The 16,293-nt window shown below is 31.0% G+C and overlaps 1 protein-coding gene across 1 annotated transcript; it reads left to right on the top strand.

Annotated features, from left to right (window-relative positions):
* The first annotated feature begins 4,870 nt into the window (after positions 1-4,870).
* Positions 4,871-14,658, top strand: LOC105124207 (serine/threonine-protein kinase BLUS1-like). Its single transcript, XM_011024122.1, has 21 exons — positions 4,871-5,253; positions 6,104-6,358; positions 6,472-6,596; positions 6,696-6,740; positions 7,170-7,251; positions 7,377-7,445; positions 7,643-7,813; positions 7,900-7,965; positions 8,943-9,011; positions 9,112-9,183; positions 9,334-9,677; positions 10,540-10,676; positions 10,859-10,953; positions 11,022-11,060; positions 11,146-11,202; positions 12,962-13,063; positions 13,171-13,222; positions 13,313-13,368; positions 13,671-13,735; positions 13,830-13,881; positions 14,074-14,658. Exons 1-21 carry the CDS (start codon positions 5,089-5,091, stop codon positions 14,140-14,142), a joined length of 2,187 nt encoding a protein of 728 aa, XP_011022424.1. The 5' UTR covers positions 4,871-5,088; the 3' UTR covers positions 14,143-14,658.
* The last annotated feature ends 1,635 nt before the right edge of the window (positions 14,659-16,293 follow it).

Genomic DNA, 16,293 nt, shown 5'->3' with positions numbered 1-16,293 from the left:
TAATTAGTATTATTTATTTTTAATCTTTTTCTGTAATTTTTTTTTTCTGATTTTGTCCTTAAGCATTTCATTTCTTGGGGATTGTGCTTTGTAATTTTTTCATGCATGGTATTTCTGGTTTTATAACCCAGGTCACCGGTTGACATCTTTTCTTTTTGGCTTATTTCTTTTTCTTCTTCAATTTTGATGTTCAAATTTTGTTTAAAAATTGGCTTTGTATTTTTTTTAGTTTTTTTCTATCGAGTTATCCCGACTTCATAACTTAAGATATAGATTTGGCGGGTTAACCCGGATTGACTTATCCATTAATCCCCATATTACAAGTTTATTGTGCTAGCATGAATTGACTTATACTTGTTTTTTTGTTGTTTTCTTGTCCTATTTTGTCCTTCCATATTTAATTAATTGAAAATTAAATAATATTTTTTTTATTAGATAATAGTTTTTTACTCGAGTTATCATGATTTTTTTTTTTTTGCTATCATCGCCTTTTTTTTTCCATCCATTTCAAATAAAATCAGTTTATTTGATTGATCAGGACTATAACATAAGTTATTAGATTTTTTTAATTAAAAAAAAACATGTTTGTTGTACTTGAATATTTTATAAAAAAAACTATCACAAACCCTTAGTGTAACAGAAGCCCATGCCCATGTCTGGTATATCTATACAATCTAACTAATGCATTAAAAAGAATTTTATTTTTATGTTGCCATACTTATAAAATTTGGTTGAAAATCATCAAATTCACAAATTAAAAGAAACTAAAAAGACCCCGACTTATATTGTAGCATTGTTCATTATAACTACAAATGACATTATAACTACAAATGACATTATGTATTTGAATAGTAAATGATGATTTTACATTCATGAACATAATATAATTGGTCTTGTAATCGATCTTTCTTTTTTTTACGTAGTAAAATTACTTATATGATATATAAGAAAAAAATTAATGTGATGGTGGGAATGGTTTTTTTTTTTTCATTTTAGATGTATAGTGAAATGACCATAATGCCATTGAATTAAAATTATTTTTTCCTTGGATCAAGGCTCTTGTTTTCTTTTTAGCTTTGTTGTTTTTGTAATTATTGAATTTAGTATTTTAACATATATAAAAATATTATTTCATTATTAAAAAATTGGTTGCACATGATAATCACACATGGATCCTTTTGTGATATTCAGACTATACAATGTATAGTGTCATTTGATTATCAAACTTCGGCTTCCATGATAACGTTTTAATCCTTGTAATGTCGCCTCCATTCCTAGGTTGTCATGTGTGGCAAAAAAATATCAAGTTTTGCACGAACGACAATTTTTTTTCTCTCTTCCTCGATTTTAGTGTGTTTCCCCTGCATATTTTCAAAGCAACCCTTTGATTTTTTTTTTTTTGGATTTGATCCCTATATTTTTTATTTTGAATAATCCATATAATTTGAATTTTCTTTTAATTCAATCCCTTTTTGATATATTTACCCTTTAGACTTGGTCAACTTTCTTTTGATTGTGATTTTTTAATCATTCTCTTAATTAAATTATATTTATAATTGTATCCCCCAATATTTTATACCATTTTCTTAATTGAATTATTTTTTCAATTGCATCCCTCAATATTTTAGTTTATTTTATTTTATGTCAAATTTGGTCTTTATTCTTTTGATTGATATTTGTTTTGTTTTTAATCTTTTTTTTTTATTTGAGCTTTCTTTTTTTATTTTGTCCCTCAATATTTTATTAATTGAGATTTTTCTAACCTTGCGGGTCACGAGTTTGAAAGATTAAACCAGGTTGACTTAAATTTTTTAGGTCTTTTTTGTAATTGATTTTTATGATTTCATCATTCTATAGAGTTATCCCGATCATATATGCTAGATCATAAGTTTCACATATTAATTCAGCTTGACCTAGGTTAATATTTTTTTTTTATTGTTATTGCTACCTTTTTCTTATTATATCATCAAACTAATTGAGTTTTAACTTGTTTCTTGTATTTCTCTTACTTTTTTAAAAATGTTGCTAACTTTTTTTTCACTCTAATTTTTTTTAATCCAGCTTTGGGCGTGAATCTAATTTGAATATGTTTATTTTTATAATTAAGGTTAATATTAAAATTAAATATAACTTAATTACATACAAACTTATGAGCCATGCACAAACCTCAATTTCAGCAACAAAAAAACTAAACACACCCTTTAACTATATATTAGTTACATGACCCGCATGACGCCGCGGGTCATTTTTTTTACATAAAAAATATTAAAAAAAATTAAAATCTAAAAATATTAGGTCTTTTTGTAAAGCTATAATCAAAAGTCTTAGATTTGGCTGCAACACCTGACCAAATAATAATATTTATAATACTGATAATAACATTAAACTTGTATGACTCAAGTTGAAGTAGGTCTGGCTGCAATACCAAACCCAATAGTCTTGAATGTTGGTCTAATTGCAAGATCGTGTCGTAAAAGTGTGATAATTAAATAAATTGATTAAAAAAAACTAATAAGGAAAAAGAAAAAAAATCTGAATCAACTAGGTTAACTCGTCAAACCAGGTTAACCCGTCAAACTTGAGATCTATGTAATGAAAGTCTGATAATTAAATAGAAAAAATATAATATTAAAAACCTAAATTAAGAAAAATAATTAAAAAAGATAAAGGTAAAGAAAAAAGATAAAAAAAAACTAAATGCATTAACTTTTTCAATGTGGACCGCGCTATACAGTCCATAGTAAAAGGCTTTAAAAGAAAAAGGAAAAAAAAATAAAGGCATACACTATGAGTTTTTTTTTTGCATAAAAAATATTAAAAAAGGCTAAGATATACCCAAGAGCCGTTGGTCTAGCAGTAACGCTTAACCCAAGAGTAATATTTATAATAGTAATAATAATATTAAACTTACATGACTCAAGTTTAAGTGAGGCTCGCTGCAACACCAAACCCAAGAACCTTGGATGTGGGTTTGACTGCAATGTCGTGTTATAAAAACGTGATAATTAAATAAATTAATTAAAAAAACAAATAAAAAAACTAACATGAAGAAAAAAACTAATGACAAAAAAAAAAATCTAAATTAACCAGGTTAACCCGTCAAACCTGAGATTCGTATCATGAAAGTTTGATAATTAAATAGAAAAAAATTGATAGGTTAACCCAAAATTAATTGAGTTAACCCGTCAAACTCGGGATACATGTTATTAAAGTCTGATAATTAAATAGAAAGAAATTTAACATTAACAAACTAAACTAAACAAAAAAAATTAATTAAAAAAAAAGAAAAACAATTCTGGGTTAACTCATCAAACCAGGTTAAGTTAACCCTTCAAATCAGGTGTCAAACCTGGGATCTGTGGCATGAAAGTTTGATAACTAAATAGAAAAAAATTGATGTTAACTCATAATTAACTGAGTTAATCCATCAAACCCGAAATACATGTCATTAAAGTTTGATAATTAAATAGAAAGAATTTTAACATTAAAAAACTAAACTAACCTAACCTAAACAATTAATTAAAAATAAAAAAGCAAAAAAAAAAAAATATTTCGAGTTAACTCATCAAACCTGGGATCCGTGTCATGAAAGTCTGATAACTAAATAAAAAATTAGCATTAACTAACTAAATTAAACAAAAAAATTCATTAAAAGAAAAAAACACAAAAAAAGAGCAAAAAAAAAACCCATAAAAGCATGAAAATGAAAAAAAAAAATAAAAACAGGGGAAAAAATTAGAAATGGAAAAAAAATAGAAAAAAATTGACGGGTTAACCCTGAATTAACCGGGTTAACCTGTCAAGCCCGAGATACGTGTCATTAAAATCTGATAATTAAATAGAAAGAAATTTAACATTAACAAACTAAACTAAACCAAAAAATTAATTAAAAAAAGCAAAAAATAAATAAATTCCGGATTAACTCGTTAAACCAGGTTAAGTTAACCCTTCAAATCAGGTTAACTCGTCAAACTTGGGATCCATATAAGGAAAGTTTAATAACTAAATAAAAAAAAAATTGACGGGTTAACCCAGAATTAACTGGGTTACGTGTCATTAAAGTTTGATAATTAAATAGAAAAAAATTTAACATTAACAAATTAAACTAAACTAAAATTTTTAATTAAAAAGAAAAAAAAAATTTAGCATTAACAAACTAAATTAAACAAAAAAATTCATTAAAAGAAAAAACACAAAGAAAAGGGCAAAAAAACCCATAAAAGCAAAAAGAAATGAAAAAAATAAATAAATAAAAACAGGGAAAAAAATTGGAAATGGATAAAAAAACAAAAAAATTAAAAACAAAAAGAAAAACACCCCAATTTTAGTATATGTTATAATATAATATAATAATTCTAATTATAATAACTGTAATAATATAATATAATATAATATAATAATAATGGAAAGCATGAAGTGGGAAAGTTAGAGTAGTTTTTTATGTCTTTTAATAAATTAACATCTTAAATCTAGAATTCATATCATAAAAATTTTGGTAACTAAATAAAAAAATTTAGTATTAATAAAGTAAACTAAAAAAAATTTATTAAAAAAAGGGCAAAAAAAAACCATAAAAGCATAAAAAATAAAATAAATAAATAAATAAAAAAAGGGTAAAAAATCAGAAATGGATAAAAAAAAATTAAAAACGAAAAAAAAAACAGCTCATTAGTATATGTTATAATATAATATAATAATTATAATTATAATAATTATAATAATATAATATAATATGGGAAAGCCTAAAAGACGTGGGGAAACGACCCCACGCCTTTTAGAGTATTATTTAATAAAAAAAACTGCAAAGCACGAAGGAGATCCCAGCCATCCAATATAAACTCTTTCCACTTGTCAAAATCCTAACACATCACTCTCTCCACGTCATCGCCTGCCTCTCTCTAGTCTCCAGACTCTCCACTCTCTCCAGATTCTTTGTATTATCGGCGGTCAATGAATCAATCAAAACAAAACGCCCCTATATCCCTTAAAACGGCAACATTTTAATCTCACCAAGAAAAGAGAGGGTTACAGAACCGTCGATTACTACCGGAAGTGGTGGTGGTGGAAGATTCGCTATCTCGACGATAGATGGGCAGGATGGGAAAGACATACACAGTGAATCCAATTGATTACAAGTTACTAGAAGAAGTAGGATATGGAGCGAGTGCCGTTGTTTATAGAGCGATCTATATTCCGTTCAATGAAGTCGTCGCTATCAAGTGTTTGGATCTCGATCGTTGCAACAGTAATCTGGTTCGTGTACTTTTTTTCTTACTGTCTTGACTCATTTTTTACTTTATTTTTCTTGTAATTTGAAGTGATTTTTACTGTGATTTTAGGTCAGATCGTGTTTGATTTGATCGAATTGTGAATTTTTTGGTGTTTTTAGCTTTGAATGAACTTTTATTGAGTCGTTATAGTCAGCAGAGTAGCGGATTGATTGAGATTTTAAGTGATAATTGGGTTCATCCTTGTGATTGTGATTGTTATTGAATTTGAATTTGATTTATGATTTTCATATCTAATTATGTATGCTTACACGTTTGCCTTCTTAATTCAGTAGGTGAAAATAATATTTTTCATAAAAATCAATTTCAGCATTTTGAAGTTTAATGCTCACTAACTCATACTGATTGGTGCAGCGCTTGCTGTTAAGAAAACATTTCGGATTATGGTGATTTGGCTTTTATCATATTTATTGCATACTTATAATTATGGAATGGAATAATTAATAAAGCACCGATTACAAGTCACAGCACTAGTCAGTGAAATGAAGTTACAAAAAGGGCTGGTATCTCTTGGAGTAACCTTTTGGAGCTGGATATAAGAATTTGCAAAATTCAGTCATATTGGTGAATGGATTTCAGATACTGCTAGCTTTCTGATCGTAGTGATATAAAACCCAGAAAAGGAATGTGCCTGGAAGCTTTTATTGAATATTTGAAAGACTATTGCTCTGGGTTTGTGCATTTGTCCTGATAGTAGATATTTTTAGTTGTTCTATTAGTTAAACTCTGCTCTTCTTACTGATTTTGTCTGTGTAAGCTGTTCATTAATGTCCATTGTTTATTTAAGTGGCTATTTGATGGATTTTTTAATATAGGATGACATAAGGAGGGAAGCTCAAACCATGAGTTTGATAGATCATCCAAATCTTATTAGAGCATATTGTTCGTTTGTTGTTGACCATGATCTATGGGTGGTCATGCCATTCATGGCTGAGGGTTCTTGTTTGCACCTCATGAAGATAGCATATTCTGATGGATTTGAGGAGCCTGCTATTGGTTCTATTCTAAAAGAAACCCTCAAGGCTTTGGAGTACCTGCATCGACAAGGGCATATTCATCGGGATGTTAAGGTCAGCAAAGCATTAAGATGGCACAGTTATTTCACCAGATGGTCCAAGTTTCTCTTTTTTTATTTTTCAACACCATGTCTCATGTTAACTTTTATTTTCAATTGTTTTTGCAGGCTGGAAACATACTACTGGATACAAATGGAGATGTAAAGCTTGCTGATTTTGGGGTTTCAGCTTGCATGTTTGATGCAGGTGATCGACAGCGTTCTAGAAATACTTTTGTGGGGACTCCATGCTGGTAAATATTATCAGTAATGATTTATATGTAATTTGAGTTTTGAGATGTATTTATACTAGAAAGTGTTTTCCTCCGCGCTCTTTAACTTTCAAATTGCAGGATGGCACCTGAGGTTTTGCAGCCAGGAAGTGGATATAATTCCAAGTGAGTTTTTTTTTTTTTAATGTAATTTGTCAAGTTAGATTTCCCTGATTGCAACTTATTAAGCTATGTTTACATCCACTTCCTGTGTTCCCTAAAACCCTTGGCAGTACTTGTCATGTTCCAAATTTGGGTTTGAGTGTATATATGCATATTCTTGTGTGTGCAAGCCTTGTAAATAAGTTTGGCTACACTTTTTAGTCTTGTTTTTGGATGACAGAAGCTCTCATGATACTTTCACTTCTTTCCTTGGAGGAACTCTCTCACACTCTCTGCTCTTTTTTTTTTCTTTTGATATCATTTTTTTTTAATTGATGGTTAGGCAGAACTTGTACCTTTATCTATTGAAGAAACTGACTGTGAATTAAAATTGAGAAAGAAAAGAAAACTCCTATAAGCTTGTTGCTTGATTGCTTCTTTCTTCCTGCTCAGGGCTGATATTTGGTCATTTGGTATAACGGCACTTGAGTTGGCGCATGGCCACGCACCTTTCTCAAAATATCCTCCAATGAAGGTATTTCCATTTATTAGTATTCAACAAGAATGTTCACTGAGATACAGCTTGAGCTCAGGGAAGCTTTAATTTAAGTGGCTTACTGAGATACCATTTATTTTTCCTGTTATCTTTCATTCTGTTAGGTTCTTCTCATGACCATACAGAATGCTCCTCCTGGTCTTGATTATGATCGTGATAAAAAGTTCTCTAAGGTATTGAAACTCTTTCTCGCTAGATTTTCACAACAATTGATTTACTATGAAAATGCATTTACATATAAGAAAAATTGCATCATTTTCTTTGCTAGCCTGGTAAGAATGTCAGAAGGCTTCTAGTATAGCTGTCATCACTGATTTCTTTTTCCAATGTATATTAAGGTTCTAATTTGAGGATTTCCAGTTGTGATCAGTCTTTTAAAGAAATGGTTGCAATGTGCCTTGTGAAAGATCAAACAAAGAGGCCAACTGCTGAGAAGTTATTGAAACACTCCTTTTTCAAGCATGTGAAGCCTCCAGAACTTTCTGTGAAGAAGTTGTTTGCGGACTTGCCCCCACTTTGGAATCGTGTGAAAGCTATTCAGGTTAGCGATCATATTGGTACAATGCTTGATTTGTGCCTCATGTTTTTCTGGTTGTGCTGTTTTATGAACTTGCTGAGATATTGCAGCTTAAAGATGCTGCACAGCTGGCTCTAAAGAAAATGCCTTCAGCTGAACAAGAGGCATTGTCACAGGTTAGGACACTTCTCAACGTCATAAGATGATGCTTTTCATCTGTTTAATTGATGCACTTGCAGCTCATCATACATTGCTTTCCTAGCAAATACTTCTTCATTAATTTCTTCCTATTCCTTTTCTTGCTTGGTTAGATTACATAAATTTAATGTTCGTTTTAGCACCCTCAGCTGTTCTTAGACACTGATTTTTGGTTATATTTTTGAGTCATTCAAGTATATCCTGACTTTGGGGTTCTACAGATGTCTATTGCTTATCAAGACACTAACAGATGACAAACAGTGACCAGTGCCATTTGGTCACATAATTGAATATCCCTATTCTTTCTTACTGTTGAATGAGTTGACCAATAAATTGTTTCTTATGCTTTCCCTGAGAATTTTTTAAACCAGAGATCATAATCCATAAGAAGCCATTTGTTCATAAAATAAAATATGATCATGTAGCTTTTAACTATAGACCCTGTTTAAATAAAAGAAATGGTTCAATTGAAACAAAAAACACTGGGTATTTCCTTGACCTGCTAAATGGAAAGAGATGTTAGCTTGCACTTTCTTTCTGGCAATCCATGCCATAAGATCAGTATTATGTAACAAGGTTATAGCTCTTTTACTTCTTTTACTTTCTTCACCAAAATGTGCTCCTTGACTTGCTCTCGCTACTCAATCCCACTGTAGAACCAAGCCAACAGTACAGACAAATATAAGCACATATTCTTTTTTCAATAAAACCTGTTTATCGTAATTTTGTGCCAATAATAACAGTTATAATCTCCTCTGATTAAGAAAATGTTATCATTTAAATTCTTGGGTGATGGTATCTACTGTGCCAGGGTATTTAGTATGGAGTATTAAGAACTGAAAGTATAATTGAGGATAAGCAACATTTATAGGTCAAATGTATTTGTACCCACGACCTACTTTATTATTTCTTTCTTTCTGACCTCTTATGTAATGACTTGTCTTACCCTCATCAGAGCGAGTACCAACGAGGAGTTAGTGCCTGGAATTTTGACCTTGATGATTTGAAAGCCCAAGCATCTCTAGTAAGCTGACCATCTAAATGAGGCTGCATTTTTTCTTCATTTTGGTAGTATTTTTCTCGTTGGTTATACAATTAGGAGATAATTGTGCCTTTTCTTCTAGGTGCGAGATGATGATGATGATATACTAGTGACGAGGGAAGAAGATGAAAGTGTGAAATTTGGTGGTGATAAGGTATAGATGAGTTATTTGTCACTGAAGACTTCTTTTATTAATCTGAAGTTGTCACCAGGCCTTGTATATTTACTTTTGCTTCTTGAGATACCTCTGTTGCTTTAGGAATTTTTTGGTTCTCAAGCAAATGAGCTTGTTTATTGTTTGCAGGTCACTACTGGTTCCCAATCTAGTTCATTGAATGTAAATTCGAAGAGTGAAATGCAGCAGGCTGAGTACAGCAGACAATTAAGTGGTGGTAAATTGCCTCGGGTGGATAACTTAAACAGAAAGGGCAGGTTACCAGAAAGTGACTTGCTGGAAACCAGTAGCCAGGAAAAAGTTGGTTGGAAGAGAAATGAATCAAGCACCGAAGCAAAGGCATCAACCTCAGAAAATGATGTGATGCAAGCCAAGGCCAAAACAGTGAAAAGTCGCCAAACCCTTAGTGGGCCACTCATGCCTGGTACGGTACTTTCTCATTCATTGTCAGAAAGGGGGCGCACTTCTGAAAGGTCTGTTTTTTTTTCTTTTTTAGTCTGTCTTTCAGCATTAACTATGCGCCAATTAGAGCTGTTTGAAATATAATGTTTCATGGGTGGTGGTTTTGTTTGTGTAACTTGTGTTAATGATGGCACTTAAAGGCCTTGCTCCCTGTACTTGACATAACTCTAGCCTGCTTCCCAAACTTGCAAAAGGAAGGTAGTTCATTAGGTTGAATGGGTAGTTTATTGAGCATTTGGAATTACTTTAAGAAATGATACTATAAATTGGCTGGTGTTTTGTTGAGCATGAGTTGACTGTAATAAATTGTAACAATCCTTCTTGAACTGAAGAATGCCAGGTCCTGAGTAAGAGCTTCATTACTATTTTATGAAAGTTCAATTTGTCATTTTATACTTTTGACACAACATTCTTCTTACAATAGGATATTGAAAGAAGATATCAATTAAAGAAAACAATGTATTACATGAATTCTACATTTGATTAGCCTTCAATTACTTAATGCTTCTTCGATACACACTTTCACATTTTGTAGCCAGAGAACCTTCGTTAAAAAGTTAGCAGAAATAATGCTCGTGTGTTACATTCTCTTTCACATTTTGCAGCCAAAGAACCGTAGTTAAAAGTTAGCAGAGAAAGATGTGGTATAGTGGCTTTCTGGGAGTTGAATTTTGATGTTTAGTAAGAAACGAGGATAGAATGTCCAATCCCTTCTGTATGTCTTTGTTGAGGAAAACTAGTTTGTGTAATCACTGATTTACTTGAACTTGAATGTTATTGCCCAAATCTATGAAACTAGTGTATGCTTTGCTGTCTCTATATTTATGTATGCTCCAAATTGAAATTATCAGGCTCTTGTCTGTTGGTTAATAGGTTTGAGAATGAAAGACAGCCAACAGCTGAAAGAGCCACCCGTGAAATTCGAAAAGCTCCAAGCTTTAGTGGTCCTCTAATTCTTCCAAATCGAGCTTCAGCAAACAGTTTTTCAGCTCCCATAAAATCTTCAGGAGGTACAAAAATACATTTTGTATTAAAGATTACCACAGCTATCACTATTGTTACTTAGTTTCCCCTTTTTTGTTATTACCATCATAATCACCAAAAAGAGTGTGAACTTAAAGCTATCAAATGATGCCGCCATTCCTATAACATAGCTTATGAATTTGTTATCATTACTTGTTTCCAATAATAGGATTTAGAGATTCTTTGGATGAAAAGCCGAAGACAAATCTAGTCCAAATAAAGGGGAGGTTCTCAGTTACATCAGAAAATTTAGATCTTGTAAAGGTAACACTCAATTCTTATGGCATGCTATCTTATTATCTGACTCTCACTAACTAAAGAATGTGCCCTAGGATATTCCATTAAGTACAGTTCCACTCCGGTCTTCCCAAGTAAGTGGCTCATCTTTACCCAGTAGTTTAGTAACTACTATTGTTCTCTACTTCTCATTTGATGTTTTGTTCTTGTGATTTTCAGTCTCCACTGAAAAAGTCTGCTAGTGTTGGTGAATGGATGTTTGAACCCAAACAAATGGTATGTGCGTTGACCTTTTGTTGATGTATATAGCTCTTGATATTGATCAAACAAATTTATCACCACATACCATGTAAGTTTATAAGATTCTTTTTGAAAGATGGTGGAATTAAAGTGTCCGTTGAGTCAATAGCTTTAGAAACCAAGTTGGGCGTAGTTTTGCTCTTAATTTCAAGATAAAGCATGCCTTGATTTGTTATCAAGTCTTACTTTTATATATACACTAGTTAGGCGGCCCGTGCTACGCCGCGGATTAATTTTTTTGGCATAAAAAATATCAAAAAAAGCTAAGATTCAAGAATGTTAAGTCTATCTGCAAAGCTAGACTCAAGAGCTTTGGGTCTGACTGCAATACCTGACTTAAGATTAATATTTATAATATTAATTATAATATCAATAGTAATATTTATAATACAAATAATAATATTTTTAATATTAATGATAATATTAAACTTGTATGACCTAAGTTTAAGAGGGTCTGCTTACAACATCAAGCCCAAGAGCTTTAGATGTGTGTCTGGTTGTAAGACCATGTCATGAAAGTATGATAACTAAATAGAAAAAAAAAAATATTACAGAATGAAATTAAACAAAAAAAAAGAAGAAGATTAATTGAAAAGGAAAAAACAAAGCAAAGAACTATTCCAATGAATAGTGTTTTGCGAGGAGAGATATAGTAAAATCCCTACATGAGATTATGATAATCTAATGAAAAGTGAACAAAACAAATCATGAAGTTTAATTCTCAATCAAATCGATATTAAAAGATGAAATTGAAAGAAAAAAATCTAATTAAGAAAAGAAAAAAAATCTGAATCAACAGGGTTAACCTTCCAAACCAGGTTAACTCGTCAAACTTGGGATTCGTGTCATGAGAGTGTGATAACTAAATAGAAAAAAAATAATATTAATGAACTAAATTAAACAAAAAAAGATTAATTAAAAAGAAAAAACAAAACAAAACAAAAAAACATATCGGAAGAAAAAAACTAATTAAGAAAAATAAATTTGAGTCAACTAGGTTAACTTGTCAAATTAGGTTAATCTGTCAAACCTGAGATTTATGTCATGAGAGTGATAACTGAATAGAAAAAAATTTAATATTAATGAACTTAATTAAACAAAAAAAATTAAAAAGAAAAAAATCCTATAACTAAAAGGCATCAGCTTTTTAGTGCGGCAATTCACAGTAAAAAGCTGATGCATTTTAGTTATATACTAGTTCAGAAGTCGTATTTTTTTGTGGATGGAAACTAGTTGGCGATTAATTGAAGGAGACAAATAATAGTAATAACTAGTGAAATCAGGTTAAACCGTCAAACCTGAAATATGTGTCATAAAATTCTGATAACTAAATAGAAAGAAATTTAATATTAACAAATTAAAGTAAATAAAAGAAATTAATTAAAAAAAAATCTGGGTTAACTTGTCATACCAAGTTAATCTGTTAAACCCGGGATCCGTGTCATGAAGGTCTAATAACTAAATAAAAATAATTTAACATTAACAAATTAAATTAAACAAAAAAATATATTAAAAGAAAAAAACAAAGAAAGAAGTAAAAAAAAAAACAGCTCAAAAAACAAAACAAAAGAGACAAAAAAGACAGCTTAGCTTTTTTTTTAAAAAAAAACAGAAACTGCTGAGCGTTTCACCGTGGACTTGCATAATAAAACACTGAGCAGTTTTAGTATATTTTACAATATATAACTCATACTTTTTCTCTCAGACTCTAAATATTCTCGTGTTTTTTTCTCAGCGTGTGAATAATCAGCCTCCAAAAGAGGTTAACAACAATAGTGTACCTGCATTACTCTTGCCTCATCTTCAGAATCTTTTTCAGCAGACCTCAATTCAACAGGTAAAGACTTACAGTTGAGTTGTTTTTCCTTTCAAGGTTTGCTTGTCTTGAATTCTGTAAAATCTAAAGCCAGTCGACTTGTAATCAGATTTTTTTTTTAATTCCAGGATATTATTATGAGTTTATTGAATAGCTTGCAGCCAGCCGAGGCTGTAGAAGGTGAGTAACAAATCTGTTACCGCATGCTATTTGGTATGATTTTAGGGGAGAAGCAATTAAACAAGTTGTGGGTGTTTTATTTTGTGTCAGCTGCTCAAAATGGAAAGTTGCCACCACTGCCTCGTGGTTCAGAGAATAATGGAAGTGTGAGCAGATTTTCTATCTATAATGCAGCTCTTGGGTTTCAAATTCTTGTATACAAGCATATCCATTGTTAAGATCTAAGTATTTCTCTGGTGATGATGTTTTATTGGGATTTGGTACGCAGGGTCATATAACTGAACTTGTGTTGATTCCAGATTTTGCAAGTGGACACTTACTTGTGAAAATTGCTTTTTGATTATTTCTTTTGCATTTCCTCAAATTACCGAGTCTACTTCATAGTGACCATTGGGATTGCTGTATCATTGTGGAATATTCCCAAACTCTGATCTACTCATTCTCACAGGTTGAATCAGCATCCTCTGAGAGGGAAAGGTCATTATTGATAAAGATCACCGAGCTTCAAAATAGGTTGATCATTTGTCCTTTCCTTACTTGTCTTTATACCTTACCTTTCTGGTCTTTAAACTTATGTAAGTTTAATTTTCTCACTCACCTGTTGCAGGATGATGAATTTAACCAATGAACTAAATTCTGAAAGGCTAAAATATGTGCAAGTAAGTTGATTGTGAGGATCGATTTTGCTGTCTTTGCCCTGCTTTATTATCATGCGCTTAGGGAAGTAGGATGATTTCTAATAGGAGCCTCACCCCTTCTTTCATGATGAGCCAAACGCAAGAGTTGAATATGTAGAACATTTATACCCAGTTCTGAGGTGAATTAAGTTGAGAATGTTGTCATTTTTACAGTTGCAACAGCAGCTGAAAGCCATAACTGGTGGAGAAGAGAACGGTGAAAGGAGTGATGTTGACTCCTGAAAGCTTAGTTCTTATCACCGTAAAGTGAAACCTTGTAAATTCAGGCATGGGCTGTACATCATGCAGGTAGGTGCTTGCGATTCTTTTTATGGGCCGGATTGGAACCATCTTCAAGTATGGCTACGGAGAAAGGTTGCAAAGGGCAAGTACGGTTTGCAAGTTTCTTCTGCAAATCCGTTACAAACAGTTCTTTGAAGATCATACCATATCAAGTTCAAGCGGAAACAATCTTTTCTTGTTCCAGGCGAAGTGTATCTGCAAGTTGACAGAAATTTCATTTTTAACCGTTTGTTTAAATCAGTTGCCATGAGAGAGTAGAAAGATTCGAGTGTTTGTTTATATATACGTCTTAATCAGGTCATTCAAATGTATTATTTTGTTCATACATATTCGATCTTGTACGTGCTGGTAGAACTTTCACCTGTACTGCTACTACTGCTACGCACTTGGGGGATTTCACAATAATTAGAGAATGGTAATAAATGAATAGAGAGCCATAAATTTCCCCTTCCTTCTTCATGGATTTTTTGTTTGATGCTTGTTATACCTGCAATCGGCCTCATTCTCAAGGGTGCACGTACATATCTCTATTTCATGTGAAGTCAAGGCATATCATGAATTAAGAGTCCAATTTAGCAGCAGCTTTGTAACTGGGATGGAAAGATGGAAGTTAATTTCCGTACAAGGGTAGTACAACAGAGCAAAAGATTACCTTTTGCCAGCCTCTTCATCTAAGCTTTCCATGACTTTCCAAAGCCTTGATGTTAACTGTACGCGATGCCCTTATCGAAAATATCTGAAAAAACATTTTGAAGAACTTATAACCAACAAATGGATTGAAATCAATTTCTTGAGTTTAGATCTATCATTTCAAGCAAAAATAAAAGCTAAATTATGCTAAAAAATACCTCAATGGATCTTATCTCTTTGAATAAAACTCTAACATCAAAATTAATTTTTTTTAATGGTATCAAACAACCACTTTTTTTTATTTTTTTCATTTTCAAAAAGGTTTTTTCCTTTTCTCTCCGACTAAGAAACTGAAAAAAAAAAATGAACTTTTACACCATGAAAATTATCATTAATGTGAGATTAGCCATATATTTTCTCCGAGTTTTACATTTTAGTTTCCTATCTTTACATTTTATACTTTTACCATAATTTAAAACTTAACTTCTTCCAATTAAGTTATAGGAGGGTTTGATTGACAAACAAAGTTAGAAAACGAAAAGGAGAAGGCAGTTGGTTCACTGTTAATAAGTTTGTTAATGAGTGTTTACACAAGACATATTAGAAACTTAGCCTTCTCAATCCACCCATATTTACAGGAATTTCCACCATATAAATCTGGATTTTAAGATGATTAATCTGTGGTGACATGTTTAGATTCTAAAATGTCAAATTGAATGAGTTTTTTTTGGTTAACCTCGTAAAAGTCCCCGACCTTTAATGCTTCTCTCGTTTAAATCTCCAACTTATTTTTCATCTCAATTAGATTCTCTATTTAACAATGAAAATCATTTTTTTTATTTTTAATCTATAAAACTGTTAAATAATCACTTGAAGTCCACACTAAATTTTCTTACACATAAAGAAATATAAAAATAAGTGAATTCTCAAATATCCTCATTTTGAATCACATTAAACTCAAGTCATAAATAATATTTTAAAAAAAAACATAAAACTCTCGCAGTTATTTGTATAATTTGTTCTATTGCATGATGTGGAGAGTTTTAGTAAATTTATGGGTTCTTAATGAAAGAAAGAGAAATTACATGATTTTCTCATTACTACTTGAAGATTATATTATATTGGAGACTCAATTCGTGATGAAAAATATATTAGGGATTTAATTGAGGTTTTCTCTTTAAGTTGGAGGTTTTTTTGGTTTTTTTTTTTTTACAATATAAACAAATCCCTTGAGGTCAATGGTATGCTAATTCGCATGAAAATTAAGGAATTAGAAAGATATTTTAATTTAAATATCTTATTTGAAATAATAATGAAGAGTTGAAATTAAATTTAAAATTTTTAATACTTAGCTTTTAAAATTTAAAAATAATAATTAAAAAATAATTTTATTAAAGATGTTAGTAATAAAAATAAGAGTAAAAATTATTATTATAATAATATTACGAAATATATTTTTTT

The sequence above is a fragment of the Populus euphratica genome, unplaced genomic scaffold (genome assembly GCF_000495115.2).
Source record: "Populus euphratica unplaced genomic scaffold, PopEup_1.0 scaffold4.1, whole genome shotgun sequence".
NCBI classification, from domain to species: Eukaryota; Viridiplantae; Streptophyta; class Magnoliopsida; order Malpighiales; family Salicaceae; genus Populus; species Populus euphratica.
The sequence above is the reverse complement of the archived record's forward strand: the minus strand, read 5'-3'. Positions and strand labels throughout refer to the sequence as shown.